Genomic DNA, 27,178 nt, shown 5'->3' with positions numbered 1-27,178 from the left:
AAATGTAGATACATATTGGCAAGTAAAAAGAGAAACATCATTTACAGTACAAAGATAATTTCAAAGCTAACACTTTAAGCACATCCTGCTCATAGCAAAAGAAAAACATTTTCCTGCTGAAAATGTAAAAAGAAAAGTTCCATAAACTTTTACTACCTAAAAATGATAACCCCATCAATTCAAGCTATGAATTCACGCTAGATAACATGAAATAAAGAATTTACTCTGATGTGAATTAATAAACTTTGGTGCAGGAAATGAACTTGAGTCATTTTTTTGACCTTGCACATAATTTAATTTTATATTCAATAAATCAGTGAAAAAATTTCATTCATCTTTATCTTGTGCCAAACATCCTGATGTTCCTCATTTATTGCACTAATTATGGTGTTTTACTATGACTCAAGTATTTCAGAGGCTCCATGTTTTCCAAAAAGTCAACTTCTTATTTTATTACTTATGCATGTTGCACATGTTCATGAATTGCATTAAAAATTGCTGTGAAAAGCAGACGAAAGGCTGGCACAGTATTGTTTCTGAGGAACGATGATATGATGTTCCTTTTAAAGCTATGAACAGCAGATCAAATGTGATTGTTGTTTCCCACAAATGTGGGCTCCATGTGGGGTGACTGTGCAGACTGCTGAGTAAAGCATCTGCGCCAAACATCCAAACCTGGGGGGGGGGAAAAAATCTCCATGGTTTTAATGACGCTGCACCCTTGACAAGATCTTACCAAATGTAATTGCTGCTAAGCCCAGCCCTGCAGGCCGGCTGTGATGGCGGAGGAGGAGGGAGGGGGAGGAGAAGGAGGGGGGGGACCGGCAGGCAGCCTTTGGCAAGCTGCCTGGCAAAGATGGTGATTTTCCATAAGCCGCCAACAACAGAGTCTGGATGTCTGAACCCCAGCTATTCAAGATAGACGCTTCCTGGGTCCAGAAATGCAGAACACAGAGAGAGTCCAAGAACAGAGTTCAACTCTAGTAAATCACGGTGTCACAAGTTCACACACACACTTGCACACACCCTCTAACACCCCCCCCCCCACCCACCTCCTCAGGGACCCTTTGTTCATGCTGCACTGATATTTTCATGCTCGCTCTCACTGCAGGAGCCAAAAGCTCAGCTACGGCACCTCTAATGTAAACAATGCACACGTCATGATGTCATAAAACAAATGGGATTCACAGGACGTCTCCATGGCGATGATTGGTTCTGCAGGGTTCTGTCTGCGCTGCAGCACCCACAGTTATCAGGTGTCCCTGGTCCAGATACAGTCCTCAGCGGTTCAGCTGTAAACCGACCATACACATTCCTTCTCTCCCTGTCTCCCACCAGCTGAGCAACGCACAAAACACACACCCTCACACATGCACACGCACTCGCACATGCACACATGGGGACAGGCTGGAATTAAATTTACAGGCTCGTCCAAGGAGAAACCTTCCCGATTGGACATCAGTGGAGGCAGAAATTCAAATCGTAGACCAATCAGATTGCGTGTCCCTTTGCTCCCCCCACCAGCACCTTATTAGGCGACCTCCCATGTCTCTCAAATTTCCTGACCGCTCGGTTGCACCCCGTAAAGAATGTCATCAGCACTGTACTGATTTTGTTGACCATATTAGGCATGATCATGTTCTGCCTGCCCCCTCTGGAGCCTCTTTTCTTTTTTTTTTTTTTTTTTTTTTTTTTTTTTTTTTAAATTTACTTGATGCTTCAGAAACAGAGGCCTCGGTTTTGAAAGAAAACAATTTAAACTTGTATGGTCATTTGAATTTATTTTCTGTTTGTTTTTATGAATTTATTTGATTTTAAAAAATAATTTGAGGTGCAGTAATATTAATCCAGCAGTAAAATCTTCTTTTGGGACCACCCACAATTCTTAAAGATGTATAGAATAAAAAAGATTAAACACAGAGCACTAACCAGTAATTGTCTGAGACTCTCACTTTTTAGTGCACTACTGCAATTTAGAGAGCCATTTGCTGCATGGAAAACATTCAAATAAATATGATAAATATAATAAAAAGGATTTGGCTCAGGAAAAGTGTAACTGATTTAAAAATTAATTAAGGTGAATATTAATTTAAATGTGTGTGAATATCAGCATTTAGGCTGAAAATGTGTTTTCTTTTAATGGAAGTTGTTTCACTTTATAATGAAAGCCCCACTTTTATAGAGAGCTGTTAAAAAATCATGTTTTGTCATGTTAAATTGAAACTGACAAATAACTATAATGCCTTGAATTAAGTGAAAAAACCTTATTCTTCACATTTAAATTAATAGTAAACAGATTTAGCAGAAGCATTAAGGAGTTAAATCAGCAAGCATAGTTCTGTGTAAATGCAAATCAAGCATACTTGACTTTGCAAAATATCTTTTAGGCTTGTTCAGTTTAGTTTTTAATTTTAGATGCATTTACATAGAAAGCATTGTTAACAGGTGTCAGAATCCTACATGCAGAAATACTGGGTCAGAGCCAATTCTGGTTCTAATTCTGATGCTTCAAACCAAAAAATGCAGTATTTTTTTTCTAACATGTGATAAATGCTTCGTGTTACAGACAAAAAATGTTACACGTATTATCAGACACTTTAAAGCATTTAAGAAAAGCACTATTGAAATATGTATGACATGAAATTTGCAAAGCAAGACAAATCTTTTTCATGATAAAAAGCAACTTCAAGCCTAGTTCAGAAAATGTAGAAAAATTAAAATGAATGAAAGCCACTGTGAAATTTTATTTTTTAATTTAAATTCCCTGATAGAATTAAAGTTAAACATATCAAGGCCTCAGACATTTTTATCAAAAACTTTAGAAATGAACATGTTATCTGCGTATTTGTTTTTGATAAATTTCATTTTTTATCCAGAATGGAACATTTCTTTGTAAATTACAATAGAAACTTTTAATTAGGCATTGTTAAACTGAGTAAGAAATAATCCTGCTATAATTACCCAGACATTGAGTGTGTCCAACAAAGTAAGAGGTCCAGTATCAGGATTTTTCTTTGCATTCCCTCTGTGTTCCAAGAAGTAGTTTAGGTTAAAATCCAAACAAATTAGGGCTTCTCTTCCCAGAAAAGGTATATTTGGGAAAAATGAGTGTCACTGCAGTGAAAAGAGGCTTTTGTTGAGCTGTCAGGAGGAATAGGGCAAGAGGGGCAGAAAAAGTAAGAATTTGTGAGTCACTGGAATGACCAAAGTCTGTTGTCTTCTTCTCACGTTCCCAGTGACAATGGAGTCAAAACCGGGCACTAGAGGTTAGATTAAGACATGTTTTAACTAGTTTATGAATCTCCTGTGATGAAGAAAGAATTTAGGGATGAGTTTATAAATTGTTTGAGAATCTGTGGCAGGTGAATCAGGGAACTAAAGCTCTGAACTTGGAGATTTTTATGTGGACAGGATGGTCAGGTATGTAGTGAAGATCCTTATTTAACATAAAAATGTATTAATTTATTCAAACATTAAGTAAATATAATTTACCTGTTAAAAAAGTGTTTTTTTATTGGGCAAATTCATTTTCTTGGTGATGAAAACACAAACAGGTAACATTTCCCCAGTAAGAGTTTCTAATCACTTCTGTTTTTTTGCAAAATTATTTTTCAAAAGTGAACAAAAAAAACTTAAAAATACTAACTTCCCAAAAACATGCCAATGTATTCAAATTAAAAGTTTTTTTGATCATTTCAAACTAAGATTCTGAACCAGGGACAGCTCAGCTCAGCAGCTTAAATTCTAGCACTGGGAAGTGAAAATCACTTGGCTGCAAAATTATTTAGAGACATGTAATTTGAAATTGTGAACAGTTTGCTCTGCTGCTTGTCTAATTTCTGAGGGTGTGTTTTTTCTTTTTGTCAGATCATAATTGATGAAAGTGTTCTGTAAAAGACAAATTGACAGGGGGAGAAAGACGCTTCTGTTGCAGATGCTGCTTCCTTTTTACTTATTAGAAAAACCAGCACAAAGTTAAAATCCAGGACAAATTGGGTATTTTTCGTTTTATTAGGATGTAAACATGTTTTCAAACTTAAAAAGAAATTTCTTATTGCCAATAAGCAGACAATAATTTATGATGAAGTGGAAACATCAGCTTGAAGGGATGCAGGTTCTGTCATTCTAGTTGATCTTTTATTACACTTTTTTATTCTAAATTAATATTTAATCTAAATTTTGCATTTGTTTTAATGTTCTTAAAGCTTCATATATATGATTTCAAAAGCAGAATTGTAGTTGGCTGTTTAAATGTGTTTAAAACACTTGTGTAATATTCCCCCAAATGCATAAAGGCCTGGAAAAACAGAAAAAAAATGTATTTTGTACAACAAAACAAATGTTTGTCACAAACTTGAATCTTTAAAAATGTATTTAAAATTAGTTATTAATTTAACATATAAAAATGTATCTCTTGGCATAATTTACTAGCATTAAAATTGTTTTGTAGGCTTAAGAAGTCATGCTGGCTTTGTAAAGACAGCATTATTTATCTGACTGAGATGCTACAAATCCATATTTAGGAGTTCATACTGTTGCAGTGCAATTTTTATGTAATAAAAATCTTTGTGGTATATTTAAGCTGTCTCCTGTGAATGAAGGGATATCTGAAAGTTCATGCTGCATGTGGTCAGTATCAGCTAAAAATCAGCAGATCTTCAGTCAGGGTTTAATCACTTTTTCCACCTCTTCTTCTCTTTTAGGACTTTGCCACCCGGGCTAAAATAGCTGTGCAGAAACTCATTCAGAAGGTCGGCTTCTTGGGGATTTTAGCATGTGCTTCTGTAAGTCTAATCAGATATTACTCTTTTTAACAAGACATAGGTGCATCTTCATTCCCACTGTGATATTTTTCATTCATCGGCTTTTATTTTCCCATTCAGATTGCTGAGATACATATATTTTAAAAGAAAGGGCAGTTATTTATATGAATAAGAGCACAGTTTTTCAAATATTAAACAATATTTCCACAAGTTTATCTGTGACTTTTTGCAGGTAAACCTATTAAAAAGATGTTTTGTTAAATGCAAAAGGAAAAAATGGAAAAAAAAAACTCACAGAGCATTCTCAGTATTTTTTTTTGTTTGTTAATAAGTACATACACAAAATGAAGTGTCACCTTTTCTGTTGTTTCTCCCCAGATTCCTAATCCCCTGTTCGACCTGGCTGGAATTACTTGTGGACATTTTTTGGTTCCCTTTTGGACTTTTTTTGGTGCAACTCTCATTGGAAAAGCAGTCATCAAAATGCACATTCAGGTAAGCATATATTTAATGATGTGCATTAATTATGGATGAAGCTGAGAGATGATTTTTAAGAAGTTACCCTTTAGTTGTGTGTTAAAAAGAGCAAACTCTCAGTGAAGCTTTTTAAAAATCTTTTTTGTCTAATATAGCAGAGAAACCGCAAAAAATGAATGTGCAAAGGTTGAGATTTGCATACACAGGGAGAAGAGGGTTAACTAATGAATCACACTCATATGCATCTTCAGCACTACCGTACTCAGCTGGTAGTGAGGAGGCCATTTTGTGCAGCCAAAGCAAGGGGAGTCAACCATTTTGTGTTTGCAGCTGCAGCACCCCCAGTAGCTTCACTGTACAGAAGACTGGTCACACTGAAGCTCATGGAGAATTTATAGGAAAGTTACATCCAAGCCATGAATAGGAAAGTGCTGTTAGGAGACTTGGCATCACTAATATTTCTTCTAATCCTGGAAAATCCTCAATTTGCGTTCAGGAATTTGCAGTATGTGTGTGAGATTACGGCCAAGGGCTTGACTTTCTGTTCTCTAAGCAAATGCTGGAATTTTCTCATTGTGACTCAAAGATGAAGGGTTAAAAGCAGGACATTTTTTCACTGTGCCTCATTCTTTATCATATGTAGAAAAATTTGTCCTGCACCAACTGAGAAAAAAAGAGATGGTGGTCCAGGGGAACCATAAGAGTGTGAGGGAAAGCAGATAAACATTGTCTGTGGGAGGTGATGGAGAAAGAGAAGAGAAGAGGGAAAAGTGAGAGGGACGAGTGGGGGTTGCATGCATGGCAGGCACAATCACACACACGGTACCAGATTACACTCAGGGGTCCCAGGGGGGCCCCACTGACAGAGGTGTGTCCCTCCCTGTCTTACAGAAAGAAAGAAAGACTTCACTGGGCTCTCTGGCATGTTTGGGGGGCCCTGGCCCCTCTCGTGTAGTCGCTTGGTTTCATTTTCCTCAAGCTTTAAATGCAAATGATGCTGTAGTTCATACAGTGTGTAGGCAGAAGAAAGCAAGTGTGGAGGAGCAGGTGACATTCTCCCTCGTGGGCTGAGAGGGAACAAAAGGGGATTTTGAATCCTCTGTTGAGTGTATTTGCTTCAAAGCTTGTTTTTGATCTGGGTTTGTACCTGCGCTTCAGGTGTGTTCTCACAAACAGTCTCCAAGGAGGGCTTCCTTTTTATTCTGCGTTGGTTCCTCCTTTCTTTTATGCTCTTCTGCTTCATGTATGAATGTTAACTGGATGGTAATCATCTGGGTCTTTGTGATGCAACAGGTCACTGAGGATGAGGGCTAAAAACACTCATAAGAAAGGTGTTTTAGCTGACGACAGGAGAGTTGTGAGGTGTGGCAGAAGATGTAGACTCTCATGGAGCAAAAATTTACTGAAAAATTACTGTTACAACAAGTACTGGCTGATTAATCGTGTTTCAATTTCAAGTACAATTTTGGCTTCAAACGATCATGAAAACAAGATAAATGTGATTAAGCGATTACTGTGCCACATGCTGTTGATCCATAGTTTTCATCATGTGGTGAATGTTTCAGAGTTTGTTGTTATATTTCAGCTCTGACAGTAATCTTTTTTGTTCAGTCATTATCATTGCATATCATTTTTCAAATATATTTGTTTTTGCACTTTTTGCTTGTTTTGTAAAGTATGGGGAGTGTTTAAAGTTCATGTGATGCAGAGGTTGTAAAATCAATAAGTAATCATGCTTGATATTTTCAATAGTCATCAAAATAATCATGATTATGATTTTACTGTCATAATCGAGCTGCCCTAGTTCCACCCTTGCACGTTAGAAGAAGGATGCTCTCATTGGTCATTTCCCTCGGGTTCTTGTAAATCCAAGTTCCTTCCTATTAAGACGTGAGGTAATGCTTCTTCTATCTGTGTTTGTGTACTGGGATGTGCGTAGCTTTTATCAGCATTATCAGTTTTCTGAAATCAGCGAGTCATTATCGTGTCACCGTCCGTTTCCCAGCAGGCACTCTGAATGTTTCCTAGTCAGCTTTCCTGTGTCCGCCATCTTGTTGCCCTTTCCTTCTGTTTTCTGTTGTTGAATGATGCATCTCTTGTCAGAGTTTGTTTAGGAGATGTGGGTGCACAAAATCCATACTCAAGTGCATTGCTCCAAAACTTGTTACTCAAGTTGCAGTTTAAATGTCGCTGTGGGGGGATTTACTTACTGAACCGCCTTGTGTTTATTTTCTGAACGGCACAGGAATAGTATGACTGCAAATGTCAAACTTTTTTTTATGGCTGCACATGTCAATTATAAGTTGTGTTATTTTTGTGACAACATTGTGACTGCTTGTCTTTCTTTTCATTGTGCCTAACCTTCAGTGAAGCTCTGAGGCTTAAGACCCAGTTTTTAAAAGTAATTATTGGAAGACAACCAGATGACAATACATGTATGACCTAGATGACATGTTATGCAACTTTACAATGAGCACTGTAACAAAGAGCGCTGTCACATGTGATTAAAAGAGTGTGGGGCGTCCTGGTGCTCAGTTATCTTCACTGTAGCCATTTAAAGGTGTTGTGCTGACATGGCTGTCACATTTATTTTTGTTCAATGTTGTTCATTTCACTCTGATTATTCACTTTAGTTTTCACATTTCCAAACTCTTTTTATGGTGCTGGAAGTGTTTTTGTTGTTCATTAAACAGCAGGGTTGTCAGGATACCAGAAATTTAAATTTAAAACAATCAAATGATTTTGATACCTGTTCCAAGACCTCTGCATCAAAAATAGAAGTCCACAAGTAGAACTGGGTAATTTCTTGTTTTGAATTTTGAAAAGGTGCAGACAAACTCCAGCTCACTGTCTTAATTTCACAAATGCGATGGTAAGGTTTGAAGCATTGCCAGTGTTTTCGTGCGATTCAGAGAGTGATCTCTTTCTCTCATGGCAGCCTCTGGTTACAAATAAAACTGAGATCCATAGTGTTTGCTTTAGTTTTGGTACTTTTTGGTACCTTAGATTGTTAAATAACAGAGATTGCATCATCTTAAACATTTGATAATAAAATATTTGTTGAAAATTCAGTCGTTCTTATGACACTCTGGCTCATGTGTTCCCAGTTTGCTGCATTTTTGACTTTATAAAATGATAATCACAACCTCACATACTAGCCTGTTGTGTTCAGTATCAAGATTGCATCATCTGAACATTTGATAATAAAATATTTGTTGAAAATTCCGTCTTTCTTATGACACTCTGGCTCTTGTGTTCCCAGTTTGCTGCATTTTTTACTTTACAAAATGGTAATCACAACCTCACACACTAGCCTGTTGTGTTCAGTATGAAGACTGATCTACATGTCAGGCTGTGATAGTTGTCTTTCACTTGATCAGAACTAAAGCTCTAAAAGTATATCAATTGATTGATATACTGGTCAATCCAGGTTCATAATAATAAGACTGGTGCATATGGTTTCATTTGCTGATAGGACAATTGTTTGCACTGTAAATACATTATTTGCAGGACATACACAATATCAGAGCATCACAGCTGAGCAGATGGTGGTCTTAGCTGGTATGGATTGAAAGGCATAAAACTGTTTAAAATATTTTGTTTGTATGTTCAAAAATTCAGCCTCTGAGTATCTTTATATGGACAATCTGGGGTTAAAAATAAAACTACTTTCATTTTTATCTCAAAATTTCAAATTCTTTGTCGTAAATAATCTTTCTCCTCTAAAATTCCCCCTGGTTCAGACAAAACCTATGCATCAGGCACTTTTTGGTAGCCTTGAATACTGAGTTCATAATCAGGATTGATCATTAGTGTTGATTGGTTTTTAGTGTAGCTCCTCTCCAGGACCTACAGGTGCTGATCTTAGTGGACACCTTGGATATCAAAGTAGTTACCAGAAACATTCTTCCTTTAAAAATGAACAATTTTGATTATCATATCATGAAAGAAAGTACAACTCTCACAAGCAAGACTGTGTTGTAGAACAATTAAATGTGCCTCATATAGAATTACACTTATAACAACTTAAAAGTAAATATGTTTATTTAAATAAAACAAAGTTATTAAAATAATTATAGGTCTGGGGCTTGATGGGCTTCTCCCCAGAAATTTAGGGCTAAACACTGTGTCTTTTAAACTATAGTGTAATTCTTTGCTCTAATTTGTCCTAAAACTGGAGCACAAAGTGAGACGAGAAATATATTTTCATAAAGTTAAACTTACTTTTTTAAATGATTAATATCTGGTCCTTCATTTATTCATGAATATAGAATTTCACATTCTAGCAAGGAATAAATTTCACTTACTCCTAGCTGTTTAATTATGAACTCTCACTTCTCTCTGCCTTTGCATCATTTCAATCTAGATGCACAATACTGGATTTTTGCCGATGTCAGATATGCCAATATTTATGAAATATTTTTAGCAGATACCAATATCGATATTTAAATGTAATATCACACCTGAAACTTCAGTCCTTAAAAAACCCAATTTAAAGTTTGATGATGAACAAATTAACAAATCTGCATCCTTAAAACAGACTTTAAAATGTAGGAAATGATGATGAATAAAGAAAAAGACTTGGTTGGTCCGGCTTAAAACTCCTCTAACTTATTTGTAAATAATGGCAGAAATGTTCGCATCTATCAAACTGATATTTCACCTTTAAGCAAATATTAGGTGATACTCATATCATACCAGTAATATCTTGCATCCCAAATTTTATCTGCTTCTTATCAGTACATTCCTCTATAATATTTAGTATTTCTAATTGCACATTGTAGCCAAGGCATTTTAATGTTAAGAATTAGATGTATTACACACCAATGATGCATGCACTTGCAGGGAGTCAAAAGACACTTATTGACAGAGCGTATATGTGTAGAGACAGAAGAACAACAGGGGTATTTAATCCTGAAACCTGTTGCTTTTCTGGCTCCCAGATTAATCAGTCAAGTGTATGAAATTCTCAGGTCTGCAGTCTGTTCAAACAAACACTGTCTTACACAACTGATCCGTCTGCAGGCCTAACAGGAATTTTTTGACATCTTCCTTTTGGAAGTGACATTCTGGGCCTTCAGCCTGTTCACTCTCCTTCGATTTTTTTTTTTTTTTTTTTTTACTTTTGATAACAACACAGAGTGCTAATCAATGCAGTTAGAAATAACAAATTCACCAAGTGCTATCCCTTACAAAACAGTACTCTTCAGTGAAAATGTCCATCAGGCTTTGATTTGAAATCTGACAACAGTCTGTTTGATGAAAGTCTCTTTGTTATTTCCTGTGATTTACTCATGTGAGAGGATGTTAAATGCTTTTTATTTTAAGGCATAAAAGACACAGAATGCATATTTTTCTACATCATTGATTGATGTTTGCAAACATATAATTTATAAATAATAACATGAGCTACCTTTAGCACTTGTTGCCAGTCTAAGCCAAAAAAAAAGGATTCTTTCACCTCTTATACTCAGCTTGTATACTCCTAATTAAGCCTCACATTTAAATCGAAAGAAATACTCAAACTCGGGATGACTTTTTTTTCAATTCTAGATCTTGCATGCACTTTTCCCTGTAATTTCCACAGTATATATTTAGTATCTTTGGAAACCCTTTAGAATTTAGAAAAAAGGCTCTGTGGGTTTAAACAATCCTCTGCAGAACATGAATTTGTAATGACGGCCTCCACAAAGATCTGTTCATTTAAGTTTATCTAATGCCATGTTGAAGGTCAGCTCTATGTGACTGGGTCAATCCACGTTTTAAGTGGTCAAAGGAAATGTTTGTTTTCAAGAATAATATGAGGTTCAAACACTCCAAAGGACAAGTAAAGGCACCGTCTGGTCAATTGTTGGTTACATGTTCCACAACACAGGGCACATATGACCCAAAATGGCTGCCAGTGGCCTGCCTGTCCCTTCTGGCTCTCTGACTAAGCAGGAATCAGGCCTGACAGGAACTGGCCTCCAGACCCCCTATGAAGCAGTGACACATCTCCTTTGATTCCTCCCTTCAGCCTTTACACACTCAGCCAGTGTGACATGCTGACCTAGTGCTCTGTGTTGGTCGTGTGTCATAGATCCCAGGCCTTTCATTTCTTGCCCTTCAAGATGAAAACTGCTTTTAGATCAAATTGCCTTGATGGTGCAATTCATGGACATAATTGACAGGGTGTGTTGGAATTGGTGATCAAACTATGATGCACAACCTTACGTTGTTCTGAACCTTAGCAGTGACTTCACAGTGCAGTTATTGACTCGCTCTTTCTTTCTCTCTGTGTGTGTTTCTTTGTCATACAGAAACTGTTTGTGATCGTCACCTTCAGTAGGCACATAGTGGAGCAGATGGTCTCCTTCATCGGGTGAGTAAGCCTCAAACGGGTGTGCATGTACAAGTGAGTGAGTGTATGTTCACCAAAAGTACCCTGTGGTGTTTGCAGTTATCACACATGAAAGGGTTAGAGCAGAACTTGACGGTTGAGGGACCTTTTGGGTCGGTCATGATGCGTTCAGGTAATTTACGTCCCTTTGTGTGAAGTGTGCTACCTCCTCCTTCTTCTCTTTGTGACAGTTCTGAAGGTCAAACAGTCAAAGGTGGCTTTGACTTCAACACACTGATGTTTGAAGTTGACTTGTTGCTTGAGAAAGATGTTAAAAAAGATGTTTTGTCACTTTCTGCTCTCCATTTGACTCCCCACTCTGCTGTTATAGCCTCACATGGTGATTAATGGCTTGGATTTTTCCACTGGATGACTGTGGGCATGAACATGTTCTGGCTGCTTCACAGGACAGGATGAACTCTTGTCTATCAGAAAAACCTCCTCTCTGTTGTCGCCCCTTTTAGCCAATCGTTTATTATACACCTGATCTCATGAGGAGCACCAGCCAAATCTAGCCGCTTATCGTTTCGATAAAATGGGGCCTTCAGGTGTCAGGCCCCTCAGGCTGGGCGTGCTGATGTTTAGACTGGAAAGTTTTTGGAAGGAAAGAAAAAGACGAGATTAAGTTACTGGTGAGAGGGATTTCACAAAGGAAACTTTTCCTCTCTCAGTATTTGTTTATGCCACAGCGCTGCGTATGAAATTGTTTTGTTGGATTAAAAGGCTGGTTTTACCGATCAGTCACACAGGATCCAAGATTTGATAAAAACAGTCAAACATTTAAAAAACTGTTTAAGGAAATCACATCCACACAACTCATGCATGAATACACAGATTTATCAGAGGTATGAAGGGCCTTGGTGCTGGGTGAAGGTGCTGATGGGTGCTGGGCTGTGATGGGTGTCCTTGTAGAGATGCCAGGCGATGCAGCTGGAAAGAGACCTCTGCACACCTGCTGGTGGGAGTGCCGTCGATTAAACACGCAAACACACTGAAATAAGGCGATAAGATTGCATCAGCTCTCGTCCTTGTGATGTGTTTTTGCACATTTGTTTGAGAGTACAATTAGTTGTTGAACTTTTTACGGTTACTAAAGAATTGAATGTTACTCTTCAACAATTCTTGAGTCCTCCTGTTTTTTAAGCAAAAGATTTGAAGGGAAATTCGATAGGATTTATGAAGAAGTTTAAAAAGTAGGGCTGTCAGATTATTGAAATTTCTAATCAGATTGTAGTTATTTTGTTTACAACTATGATGCATTCAAAACTGTTTTTGTGTCATTTTGGATTTTTCTGTTGTCTTAAACTAAGGGTAATGGACTTCCTGTTAGGAAACAGACCTGCTTTATCAGTAGATCAAGGATTATGGTACGCACTTAACATGGAAAAAATAACTTGCTATGGATTTAATAGGAAACTAGAAAAGCACTCAGAGAGCACAGACCTCCACCATTAGCCCTATCTCCCAATAGTACAGAATCCTTTAAAATATCCTGGATCCAGAGTGTGATCTGGATCACCCCAAAAATCTAATCAGTTCTTCCTTATGCCATTTCTGACATTTCCTGAACATTTCATCAAAATCCGTCTATAACTTTTTGAGTTATGTTGCTAACAAACAAACTAACAAACTCTGCTGATCACATAACCTTCTTGGCGGAGGTAATAAGGAGGCAGTAAAAAGGTAACTAACGTTTGACTTGTTCACTGAGCTGTCTAAGTTTTTTTTTTAAAGTGAAGTGAGACAGTAAGGGGCAGTTGTGGACTTACATTACATCACTGTGGCTGCAGGGAGATGCAGCAGTAGCTTAACCCAAGTTTGCTGAAAAGGACAATGAAGCATGCGAGTAATTGCGTTTAAATAACGTTTTAATGCACTAATTATGGACCTTGATTAATCAAGGTTAAATCGACTAATCTTGACAGCCCTGTTTAAATGTTTTTAGATATTTTTCAAATGTACTTGTATGTGTCTGGTTATGAAAGACCTTCCTCCTCGTCAGTCACTGTTCAATGAGCTTCAGACTCAAAGTGAAACATCACAGTTATCAACAGGTTTCATTCTCTGCTCACTTCTTCTCTAAAGGAAACTTCCCCTCATTACAACTCTTCAACCGTCAGCTTCCTTCCTCCTAGAGGCCACTCTACATTCACCTCTGTCACTGCGCCTCTCTGTGCCTCACTCACTCTCACTCTCTGTCACACGTCTCCTTATGAATGGGTGACAGCCTTTCAGTTGAGGCCTTCAGGGCCCACAGACCGCACTTTCAGTGTTAACTACGCAGGTGCTTGAAAATAAATTTGCACCTTTTTAAACCTGTTTAAAGGTGCGTACCTGCAGCTGCCCCCACCTACTGTGCACATGCACAGTTACATACACACAGGCATGTGTGCGCACTCACAGTAAAATAATTGACCCATTACTGCCCTGAACCACATTTTTTTCTCATCTTAGCCATGGGACTTTCACAAAATTTACAGTGAAGCATTTCAAATCCAAATTTTATTGTATTTGAACTTTAAACTTCTAATCAGCTTAAATGTTTCTTTGTTTGGAAACTTTATTTTTCTGTTAAATTCTCTTTTCCTGGTGTTGCTTTTACAGAATTCTAAAATCCTATTTTCAGAGCCATGCCTGCAAGAAATTCTGGATTTTACTTCAGTTTTTTAAACAGTTATTAGTAAATCTTATCTGTTTGTAACACTAACTCAGATCAATTGTTACATGCATGCTGTCATTTTTCTGCCTCTTGCAGTGGTTTTTGCTTCTTTGATAGAATTCTGCGTTTTGTTCTGGGCTAATAAAGAACAGATATTGTGACTTAATTGAATGATTTAATTATTTCCGCTCAGATTGTTTCTGTTGGTGTGGCTCTATGTTCAGTTTCTGTGAATGGAGGAAGCAGTATTTGTCTTTGTGGCTGACTGAAGTGACCGTTGGACTTGGGTGATAGTGGTCTCAGTCTTGCATGACATGACATAATACAACAGTGACACAGTTAACTTCCAACTGACTGCCTGTCAGGTGAGCTGGTTTACTCATGCACACGCACACACAGCCTGTGTTGATTTAAGGAGTTTACTGCCTTGCAGATCATGGTTGCACAGAGGAAATGACTTTACCAATCCTCTGCAACTCTCTCTATAAATTGCTAAGATGTCCAAAATTTTGAGTATTTTTTCTTTTTTTTTTGTGACATTTTCTATTTTCTGACAACGTGACTTAATTATTGATTTGAAGTTTATAATTACTTAATTCTGTTTTTTTTTGGGGGGGGGGGCAGTTTTCTGACAAAACACACAGAAACACCTTTCACCCTGAGAGCTCTCAGTTTGATCAACACTTACAGAGGGATTTTACCTGGTGAAACCCCAGTACCTTTGTCGTAGTAAGACCTTTATTATTTTTTTTCTTTGATTTTTTTGTAAAGAGCCCCACTGTGAGTTTCAATAGATGTTGTAAGCTTTACCTCTGTTTTTTTTTAAGATTCCCATTTTAGGGTAAGTGTTTGTTTAATTTTTTAAAGCCTTGCATAACTGGGTAGCACATATATTGTGTACATTTAGTGGTTTTACAGTTTGGCAAAGGCCAAATAAATGTACATCAAAACTGTAAATAATATCAATTATTAGGATGAGTATTTAGAATTAATATTAATATTGAAAAAAACACTCACATTGCAGTACTTTTTCTTTCTGGGATATGCGTCTGAATCTATTTTCAAAACAAAAAGTAAATTGACTTGATAATTGCAATGATTTTTTTATATGTACATCAATGACATCTCAGGTAAACAGTTTTCTTTGGGGATGGGGTCACTTTTGAATACATTCATCTACTGGTCTTGCATAATTTAGTGTCTTCCTCTTGTGTCATGCTGGTGTATCTGCGATGGCAGCAACATCACCTGTAGCCTGAACGTACATGCAGTAGACACACAGAATCTGCATGAACAGAGCTTAGTTCACTGACTACTGATGTTGATTTCAGGAGTTTAATGAAGATTAGTCATAAAAATGAGAAAACTCACAGTTTTGGTTTTCATTCAACTAAACAGAAGTGACAGCATGGCATCCTTTTGGTTACTTGACTAACTTTGCACATCCTGTGATGTGACCACTGCGCATGTTCACATTGCCAATGCGGTTGTAAAGTGATGCATCATTGAGCCTTGTTTAGAATATATTAAAACTGTTGATTTTGTACAAGATTTCAATTTATTTTTCCGTAGCCTGGGATCCAGGGGCTGGTTTAATATTTATTTTAAGGTCTTATCTTTTAACGAAAATGAGCAGTAGTATTGTATTCTAATTCAAATCCAGAGATTAAAGATCCAGAGAGCAGTTTGTTTTGACTGAGATATTTCCAACAAAAAATGAATTTTGGTATATTTTAGATTGTTCTCCTCCCAAACACTTGATGTTTAACATTTTTAGTAGCCAGTAACTGAGGTGATCTTTTCATTGACTCTTACTGAAGATGGCATACATCTTGTTCAGTGTTTGGAGATTAAGTGACTCAATAAAATCTGAGTTGTTGACTGTGAAAACTAAGTCTACTTTTTCCAAAAAGAACATTCACAGGAAGGAGCTGATAAGGAAATTGCTAGAGAATTGAATTGATAAGAAGAATAAAAAATGGCATCAATATCAATAAAATCCTATCAATTCATATCCCTAGCCCAGATAACATTAAAAGGCAGCAGAATACAGTTTGATTGTCTGATAAATTCCCGGTGAATGACCCCGGGCCCCACTACTGAGCTGCAGTCCCCTCAAAAATCCCCACCACAGCTTCATATCATGCAAGCTATAGTAAGGCAGGTCAGTATAGAAATGTCAAATAAATAAAATAGTGGATCGCTCTGTGTTAAAATGACAAAAGTAAATGAAACAATCAGGATTTGTGACAGATTTTATTTCTACATGTTAACCCGTAAGACATGTGAAACTGTTTAGATGTGTGAATTTTGAGTTATACTACTACTCATGTTAGAAGTTAAGACCAGTTACTGCTGATATATGTGTGTGAGTCTTTGTCTGTAATTCTTATTTTGGTCCTGCATTTCCTTGGCTTTGTAAACTGAAAATAAAAGCTTTAAATCTTTTTCTTTACTAGCTATGATAGCTCTAGGCAAAAATGAGAAGGGCCTCTTATTTTACTTTGCCTGGGGCCTCCTATTTACTTAGACCCCTCTTGGATGTTGCAATGAAAATCTGATTGATTCAATATAGTCTGATTGATGTTTTATTTAGTTACTATCAGTGTCCTCATTTCAGAAATACGCTTTCCATTACTCAACAACAAGTTTTCACTACTTTTCTTAAGTTTCATTGAGAAAATGTTCTGTATTACAACACTGTGACGATTAAGAAACAGTTATGTGGCAATCACAGTTGCACATCGTGACACAGTCATATTGGATCTTACCTAATGAATCTGATGACTGACCTTTTTTTGTAAATGGGCCGTTTTAAGGACATTTCTACAAGTTTTCTCTTGTTTATCAGCAGTGTAAATCAGTATAAGTATTTTTCTGTGAATGACAAATGGAAAAAAGTTTGTTACAGAGAGTGAGGTTTGGATTTGAGACTTTAACGTCACAAAGCTCTAAAACTGTCAGCAGACATTTTCATCACCTCTGTTAACAAAAATGACCAACTTCTTTTACTAGCTGGAAATAAAACTGGAGAAGATTCAAAGGCACTTTTAGAGCACGTTGGACATAAGTGACTTAAGATTTCCATTATACATTTATGACTGTCTGATGTTCCCTTCAGACCATGAAAAAAGTTTAGTGAAGTTAAGATTTATTTATAGAGCACATTTAAAACAGCCTCCGTTGACTGAAGTGCTGTATAAGCTTACAACATAATATATGATTACAAATGATGAGAATAAGTTTTGTCTTCAGCAGTTGCTCATGTGTATAAACTTCTTTTTTCAGATTTTTTTTTTTTCATGTACAACACACTGTATTCTTGTATCTCTGGCAGTTTGAGTTTCACTCTTGTTTTCCTGCCATGCAAAGCATTAAAGGTTGAATCTATAACCTTCTGTTGGCAGTAGTGGGATAATAATAAAGATAATTTTACTTTGAACTGCCAGGAAGTCACAATAAAACCTTCTTCAGATTCCTTTTGGCCTGATAAGAAGAGCTGATAAGCTGTGTGTCTGATCAGACTTGTTAGCTTTCCTATGTCCTGTGACTAATGTACAAACGTCTGCTCTTCAGGGCCAGCCGTGCGTGTACAGTCATTGTTTAAGTTAGCAGAAAAATCTGCAAACTCAGTCTGCTCAGGCTTTGATCATGATCTGAAGCAGTCCTATGTCAAGAAGTTTCATGCTGTTATTTGCTGAGACTGTTCAGTTTGCAGTTTTTTTACCTTTAGTCATAGAAAATCCCTGCAGGGGCTTCCAGGTCATAAGAGTTTATAGATTTGATAAAGATGAATGTAAGAACTTTTTTTTAAAGGAATTCCTTTCTATGTATACAACTGAACCTTATTTTTTCTGTTTTTTTTTTAACCCTGATTTAAACTTTGAAACTCTGACCTTTTCCTTTTTTTCAAGGTTCAACTTGGGGATACACGCTGTTGGAAATTTCCTGATATTTGATAGTCTGATATCTCCCAACTCATTTCATCTGATACTGATTTATACACACCTGTTTTCAGTTGAAAAGAACACCAAGTCTCTTCTGTACTTGAATTAACTTGTTACTCTTATTGTGACACACTTCTGGTTTTGAAACAGATCAAACAAGACAAACAACTTTCGATTTTCCAAGAAATATTACGTGTATTCTTTTCATATATAAACACTCAAAATGAAAAACTGAAAGTCTTTTCTTTTAGTAACAAAATGCAAAATGTATATTTAACAGTAACAACTTCATATGCCCTTTTGACAGCTACGAACAGCACTGTACCAACCTGCTGAAAGACAGTGAGCCATGTAGGACACAAAAAATACATCTCTTTTTTATAAATGTATTTATTTTTTAAAATTAGCTGTACATCTAATTTAAAACTTCAGTCCGTAGAGACCTCATGTTCACTGTATTATAAACAGTGACAGTAAAACCAAGCTGCCCTTTTGAGAGCCACAGCAACCTACTGACTGACTAACTGTGTGCTCTGTAGAGCACTGCATAAAACTGGGACCCTTTTTTTATAGAGCTTATACTTTCAAATTCAGACTAATTGTCTTAACTATGTTAATATGTGTTGATAACTATGAACAAAATATAGACTGTAAATACCAGCAGAAAGTGTCATATCTGCAGATACCCATACCATGCCAATACTTTTGTGCATCCCAAATTTTAAAACTCAGATCTTACATTTTTCAAAACAGCCCTTTATTCAGCTACCATGCACTTGTGATGCTCTATTCTGTGCTGAATCCCCAGCATCAAGAACAGCTTTTGACTAAATAGAAGGTAAAATAACACCAAGAAGATTCTTTGGTGTCTTTATTATGGCAAAAGACAGACATAACACCACAAAAATAAGGAAGATCTACCAATCTGACCAGGGTAGAAAACAAATCAACAGTTGAGGATAGGAATCTGTTAAATGCCATATCCATGATGAACAGGGAAAACTTGTAGCGACATGGGTGAAGGTGAATCAGCACAAGTTTCTGAAATGTAAGATCTGAATCAGAGCTGCAAAATATTCCCTCTGCAAGTCATCTTTGAAGAAAACTTTATGTCCATCATTTGCAGTGTATTTTTTTAATGTATTTAGAGTGACAAGACTGGAGTTTAACATTCTCAAGTATAAGATGTGAGGTTCAGATAGCCTTGCAACGAAACAGCCTCAAGTTTTGTTATGTATTTGTTATTGTTATAGGGAGCTACCTTTTCTGCACTGAGTACATTTCATAGCCTGTACATCTTCACTTTGGCATGAATAAAGAAGTTCAATCGATGCGTCTACTTTAAGACAGTCTTTTTATACAAGTGTTAGTACTTCTATTCTTGTGAAGAAGATGAGAACTTCTGCCACCAATTAATACTCATTTTATGCCCTTGGATTTCAGGTCAAATCAACAACTTAAGACAGAGCAAGCCTCTGCCCCTGTCTCCATTTCCCTTCAGAACAACAGATTTATCTTTCTCTGTGCCCATTCCTCCCTGTCCTCCTCTTCCTTATCTCATCTGGTGCTTCATCAGCAGTGAGGAGATGATCTACTGCAGGAAAAAGCTTTAAAATCTATTGTTGCATGCAGTAGTGGAACAGGGAGCTTTCCTGTGTTTGACATGCCGTCTGGGCCTCCGTGTTTGATCTGAGTCGCTTAATTTGGACTAGATTCCAAGCTCTGATTCGTGCCACTTTTTCAGCAGCTCTATGTGATGACATGAACAGGAAAAAATAGATTTCTTCCGTTAATTATGAGACCAGCTGTAGTGATGAGGCACGTTGGGTGGCTTTGGTGATTCACTGTCTGCAGGAGTCCGGTGTGTTTACACTCTGCCCGTTGTGATTGTGGTGATATTTCTGTTGAGGTCTGGGATGAGATTAAGAGAGGAGCTTGTTGCGGGGCTGATTGTGTTTTTGAGGATGTTAAAAAGACTAACTGAAAGATACATCTGCTAGGATAATGTCTCTTAAACTCAGTTTTTCAAAAGTAATCTGATTAGATTTTGGCTGTCAGCTCTGGTGAAATCTTAGAATGTAGAAGAAGAAAAGAATCAGATGTCAGATAATATTATGTAAATTATTCTTAGTCTTCATATTGATGAAATCATCAGAATTTGAATGCTATAACATGAAGTAATCTCTGCATATTAGTGCTCACCAAAGATATCAGGAACAAAGTTTAACAAAGCTTATAAATATCTCAGCAACACTGAAATCATGTATTTAAACCCAGCCTTTGTTTAACTGTGATGTAGTATGATGCAAAATGATTGTTTTGCATCAGTGTGTCCTTTCTTGTGAGAATCAAAAACACATTTTGGGTAAATAAATTTAATACACATTAAAAATGATTCTATGGCTTGTTTATTGGTCACATGACAGATGAGACATAATGTTTCAATGGCCACATGTAAGATCTGTCAATATAAAATGGAAGGTGAATCTGTAGTACACATTGCCAAGGCTCTAAGGTCAGATTTAGAAAAGGCGTACGTTAACTCATCAGAATATCAGAGTGGACATCTGTTTAAAAAAAGATCCCTAAAAGAGTTCTCCAGACAGATTCTATGTGAATAGCTGATTGAAATTACACAACCTAGCCTCAGCTATCACAGGTGAAGGGGCACCTCTTCTTGGAGAAGAGGTGATGTGACGGAGTGGTAAACAGGTCCCTGTCACAGCCCAGAAATACAATTTTTTTTCCAGAGAAGGGGAAATTTCTTAGCTGAACCCTTTTTTTTAGCATTTAATGTGTTGTCTTATTTTCAACAGAAAATATTTTTGTTACCTCTGCCAAGGAGGTTATGTGATCAGCAGGGTTTGTTTGTTAGTTAGTTAGTTAGTTTGTTAGCAACATAACTCAAAAAGTCATGGACAGATTTTGATGAAATTTTCAGGAAATGTCAGAAATGGCATAAGGAAGAACTGATTAGATTTTTGGAGTGATCTGGATCACCGTCTGGATCCAGGTATTTTTTAAAGGATTCTTTACTTTTGGGAGATAGTGCTAATGGCAGAGGTCTGTGCTCTCCGAGTGCTTTTCTAGTTTGAATACTTTATTGCTTTGCAAATCAGCCTATTTTGATTTTTTTTATTTTTATTTTTATATAGTTCCAAGTTCCAACTTTAATGCAATATTGGATGTATCTTTAATTTGCACTTGATCTATTTCTGTGTTTTTTGTTGTTGTTTTTTATACATGAGATAATAAGATGCTCAGCAGCTTCATTTCAGAGAAGAATTGAACAGGGAAGGATTTTATCATCATAAACAAAATAAATAGCTGCATATTATATAACAATCATTTTTAACTTGTGCTTATCTGTTTTGTAAAATGAAAGAGTTATGAGTCACTTACTACTATACGATAGCTGCACTTTAAAGGTGTAAAGGTCTGAATTTGGCCCCATTATGGGTTCTGGAAAAAATAAAATACAATGCTTAACAGCTTTATTAGACCACCACCCAAAGTCAGGTTTATACCACAGCTGCCCTAAATCAACAGCATTGGTAATTACCAAAATCATTTTTTTATGTTTCTGCAATGGTTAATACACCAATATGTAGAAGCTCTTTAACCCAAATGATATTTTTAATGCTAAAATATAATTGTTATTATCAATGAATTTTCAAATTTACTGATTTACAAAAAAGCTAAAAAAATAGTAAAGCACATTATTATTTCTTGATTAATATGTCAAATTATAGTTATTTACTTGCATTCCTGAACAGAAAAAATAGTTTTAGTGATTGAATGTTATGCTTGAATGATTTCTGACTTCTCAGAGAAGCCCAGTGAGCCGGCTCAAATTTGGATATAAAAAGGCGAATTCAGTTTGAAATTCCTCATTCCTGTTCAAAATGGTAAAACGTGGAGAGCTCACTGAAAATAAAAGAGTGCGCATTAAAGCACTTTGTGATGCTGGATGGTCTCTGAGACAAATATGACAGGTGGTCTAATACATTTGTTAAGCACTGTATATATATATATATAAACACACGCACACATAACAAATATGATGATTTCATCAACATCAAGACTAAGGTAACATTCTAGTAGTTGTAGCACCTTCTGGTCTTTTTGAAGCATGCAGCCTAAAAATTGGCACATTGAAAATGATGAGCTGATTCTGGATAGCAAAGATGGGATTTCCAAACCCAGATTATTCTAATCCATGTAAATCATTTTAACAACTACTGTAAGCCCTGGTTTTTCTGCATTGCTTTAAATGGCTGTTTACAATAATCCATCATCTTGATTGAGTTCACCACTCTCCCGTGCCTTGTGTTGAGCTTGACAAATCCTTCTGACTCATGTATCAGAAGAGGACTATCACTGTCAGACTCTCAGGGAGAAAGCTATTGAAATGAGAGGAAGATTCTGGACCTGAAAAGGTTTTCTAGTAGGAACCGGTGTGTCTGAGCCATGGGGGAAACCCTCCACGTCTCCATGAGAATGAACGCATTTCCATGAGAGGCCATCTCTGAGGCGGGAGTCCATTACCAACACAATGGTCCTGCAGATGGCCGTTCCTGCCACACAAGGCTATCACCGCAGGCGGCCCCACTCAGAGGGAGGCTAGGGGAGAGTCATAGGTCAGGGCAGGGCAGCGGAGGGGGTGTATGAGCTCACTGGATCATACTGTAACTTTCTAGAACCTCTAACATTATCAATCAGTTGTAGTAAAAAAAAAATACAGACCAATGCCAGTTACTTTAACTCCATGCAACATTCCCAACATTCCCAAAGCTGCAACAATTTATCCATTGAAAATACTCCCAACAATTAAATTAACAGATTCATCATTTCACTCCATTTGAGCAGAGAATGTCAGATGTGTTTTTTTTATATACTTTACAGTGTGTACTTTAAGTATTTAAATTGTCTCATCTTAATTTGAGATTAAATTACCATTCTCTGGGAGTTAACTTGATGGATGACAGAAAAAAAAAATCAGGAAGTAAAACGATTTTCTTTTTTATTGTGATCCTATTGATAATTCTTTTTTTAAATAAATAGTTGGGATTATCATGAGCCGACTACTTCAGCTTGATACTGTTAAGAGAAAACGGAAATAAAAATGTCTTTAGACATTTTAAACTTCTTATTTAAACTTCTTGACACACCATATGTAAATTCCTCCACCAAGGGGTTTCAGTCAAAGCTGAACAGTAAATGATGAGTAGAGACTTTGCTTAGCTCCATCTACCTTCACTGCTTACTTTATGTTTTAAAGACTTTGTTAGGAAAAAACAACCTACAGAGAATGTATGAAACAGTAAACCGCTGGTTTCATGGATGGATTTCACATAATGAGGTAAAAACATTTTAAATAGGGTCTTCCATTGCTGCAAGCTGCTTGCAATGCATGCTGGGATCGCTTGCAAGGAAAACCAGGTAGGGCACTTTTTATAGCATTTTTCCTTCATTTTGTGAAATGCTTCCATGAAACCAAGACCTTTTAATAAACAGAGTTCTCCATTCAAAATGAGAAGTAAGCTGCAGGGATGGGTGAGCTAAGCAGTGTGTCTTCTCTCCACTTGACCTGGAAATGCCTAGTTGGACCTCAGTGTTACTAGGTTACGTTTGGACAATTGAATTCTCAGCTGATTCTAGAGAATGGTTGTGGTACACCACAAGTAAGCAGCACAAAACATGAATGAGATGCAGCAACACAGCAGCAGCTTCTGATAGCAGCTCAGGCTTCTTTACGTAGCAGTCTGTCATGTGGAATAACAAACATAGTCTGTCTGCCTCTGTGACTCTGTCATGGCACCTTGACATAACATGTCCTGATGCAACTGTAGAAAACACACTTTTTTGGGGTTTGAAACTGTTGGAAATATTTTAGATAATGTAAAAACTGAACTAAAAATACATACAACAAAGGAGATGGCACTTTATGATTATTACAGACATTTATTGCAAAAAAAAACATATTGAAGCATTACAGGGTTTCCTCCAGGATTTGTTGAAACTGTGGGGGAAGGCTATCGCCCCCAACCTATCAAATATATATATATATATATATATATATATATATATATATATATAAAAGATTGGGGTCCCTTCATTAAAAATTGAACGTGGATATTCCAAAGCTGTCAAATAATGTTAGAATTTAAATGTCTATATTCTTAAAACTAAAAGAAAACAACGTTTTTTCAGTTCTGTAAGTTAAATAACTTGAACATGCCACAGAATAAACACAGACAAAAAATATTGCAAAAAATGAAAATGAAACATTTTTTATGCTTTTACTTTGCCTCCCTCCTTTCAAACATACATAAACACTTTAAGATCATACTAATGACAACAGCCTGAGGATATGATTTGAATGAAAGACTCTTATAGTGGGATTCTGCTTTTATTACATCCTCTTGCAATTATTTTATCCCAGAGGAGCCACAGGTCAGCCTCAGCCTATAAAAGTTATTGATATTATGATAACTTACAAACATTTATCACTCATGTATTCAGCAAGCTAACGTTAGTTTGTTAATGCTTGTTGTCAGACTGACCCGCACTGACGGACACACAAACTACCTCACCTCTGTCACACATACACAGACACACACACACCCAACTGCTCCTCTCGCCCTGTGACCGCAGCTCACGCTTTTCCTTCCTTTCTCCTGTTTTAGCGGACATTTAGAACACAAAGTGAGGCAAATATCATGGATTAGATGAATGCCTGACAGCCCATTGCTATTGTTTTTATCCAGAAATGGAACTTAAGTTCGGCCAGAGTTTTTACGACAACAAGCTATTTTATAGATCAGTAGTGTCTCATCTCCATCATGAGACATGGTTGATGATGAATATATCTACTTAAGTTTACCGCTAATCATCAGATTATAATCAGGGAAGTACTAAACGAAGCAAAAGTAAAGTTTATCAACTGTACGTGTGTGACGACAGACAGGACGTTGAGACTCCGTGTTCGTTTTTCAAAATTAAGTTACTTGCAGAGCAGTGTCACGTGTTATGATTTTAATTTCAAACTCTTATTATGGTATGTAAATGTGTGCAAATATAGACTCTATGTTTGTATGGATCCATTCATACAGTATAATTTACATTTTTTACATCTGAAAAAAAAATCATAATTCTGAAGGCATGGCAGCTTTTATTTTGGTGTGGCGATGTGCCATGATCAATTACATGTAGCGGAAACCCTGCATTAAATACATGTTTTTTTCTGCATAGAGTTCTTGAGTGACTACTAGAATGAGGACAGGATTTTGAAATGGCCAGTTACCATGTGCACTTGCTTGCCGTGTTAAGGTTTTAAAAAGTGAATCCATCTTTCTCTTTCATGTTCCTATTTTGTACTTTCCAGTAGGCCAGCTTTCATTGCTCTGACCTTTAACTATCAAACCATTCAAGTAAAGTTTTGTGACTGGAGAAGTGAAATTGCTGAGAACCATGCAAATCAAACTATTCTGGGTTTTCACTGTTAAAGTTAAAGTACTGGAGTTACTCTAAGACAGTCTTTACTGCCTGTTTCCACTGAATTACACTGATCTGAGCACAACCCCTCTAACTCATTTAGGAACTAGGTTTGTGTGGTTTCACATTGAGCATGAGGTGTCTGGGCTGAAGGTAAAAGTAGCATGGTTTCATTGAATAACAACTCAGCAAGCAGTGAGGGTTTTTTTCTCTGTGTTGCCTATGTCACAAGACACAACTATGTGATGCAAAGCACACCAATTTAGGCCAGAGATCTAGTTTTCCATACTTCTTTCTTTTTTTTTTAAATCAGGAATTATTTGCATGTGTTATAATTATATCTATACAATTATATGCACGCTTTTTTTAAAAATAAACTTAACATCCATACCAAATGAACCTTGAACACAATTTATACTCACAGTTGGAATGAATACAGAACACAAATCAGATACACATAAGATGGAATGAACACAAACTTATAGACATTCTGGTAAGTTTATTAAAAATGAAAAAAATGGAAAATCACATTGACATAAATATTCAGACCCTTTGCAACTCTGCTTGAATTTTAGCTCAAGTTCCTCCCATTTCTCAGAATTTTTACTGAGATGATTCTACACCTTGACTGGAGTCTGCCTGTGTTCAGTAAAACGATTGGACGTGATTTGGAAAGGCACACACCTCTTTATAGAAGGCCTCACAGCTGATGATACATACCAGAGCAAAAGCCAAGCCAGGAGGTCAAAGGAGCTGCCTGTAAAGCTCAGAGATGGGATTGTTGCAAGGCACAGAAAAATTCTGCTGCACTGAAGGTTCCCAAGAACACAGTGCCCTCCATAATTCTCAAATGGAAGAAGTTTGGCACAACCATGACCTGGTCACATGGCCAAACTGAGCAATCAGGGTTGAAGGGCCTCAGTAAGAGAGGTGACTAAAAACCCTATGGTCATTAGTTTCAGAAGGACAAACATCACTGCATCCATCTATTAATTTGGTCTTACTGGCAAAGTGGATAGTTGGAAGCCTTTCAGTGCAAAACACATGAAACCTGCTTGAAGTTTGCAAAAAACTCCACCTCAAAGTGAAGTGGCCTTACATCTGTTTTGCACTAGAGAGGCATTCTGTCTAGCCACTCTGCCATAAAGCCTAGATCAGGAGAGGGCTGCAGTGATGGTTGTCCTTCTGGAACTTTGCAGCATGTCTTCACAGGATCTCAGTCAGAGTGACTGTCGGGTTCTTGATAATCTCTTTTACTTACGTCCTTCTTCTTCTAGGTCCCCAGTTGCTCAGTTTTGCCAGGCAGCCAGGTCTTGGAAGAGTCATGGTTGTGTCAAACTTATTTCATTTGAGAATTATGAAGGCCACTGGGCTTTTGGTAACCTTTAGTGCAACAGATTTTTTTGTAGCCTCCCCCAGATCTATGTCTTGCACCAACCCTGTCTCTGAACTCTGC

General features: G+C 36.9%; 1 protein-coding gene across 2 annotated transcripts in view; it reads left to right on the top strand.

The window, feature by feature from the left end:
* LOC121519190 (vacuole membrane protein 1-like) overlaps positions 1 to 27,178 on the top strand; it is a 106,964-nt gene that overhangs the window by 57,983 nt on the left and 21,803 nt on the right. For both annotated transcript variants that reach the window (XM_041802019.1, XM_041802018.1), the window contains exons 8-10: positions 4,704 to 4,784; positions 5,142 to 5,258; positions 11,540 to 11,601. In XM_041802019.1, the coding sequence (XP_041657953.1) occupies positions 4,704 to 4,784; positions 5,142 to 5,258; positions 11,540 to 11,601 (260 nt within the window). The remainder of the gene's footprint in view (positions 1 to 4,703; positions 4,785 to 5,141; positions 5,259 to 11,539; positions 11,602 to 27,178) is intronic.

The sequence above is a fragment of the Cheilinus undulatus genome, linkage group 12 (genome assembly GCF_018320785.1).
Source record: "Cheilinus undulatus linkage group 12, ASM1832078v1, whole genome shotgun sequence".
NCBI lineage: Eukaryota > Metazoa > Chordata > Actinopteri > Labriformes > Labridae > Cheilinus > Cheilinus undulatus.
This window is presented reverse-complemented; position numbering and strand designations above follow the sequence as displayed.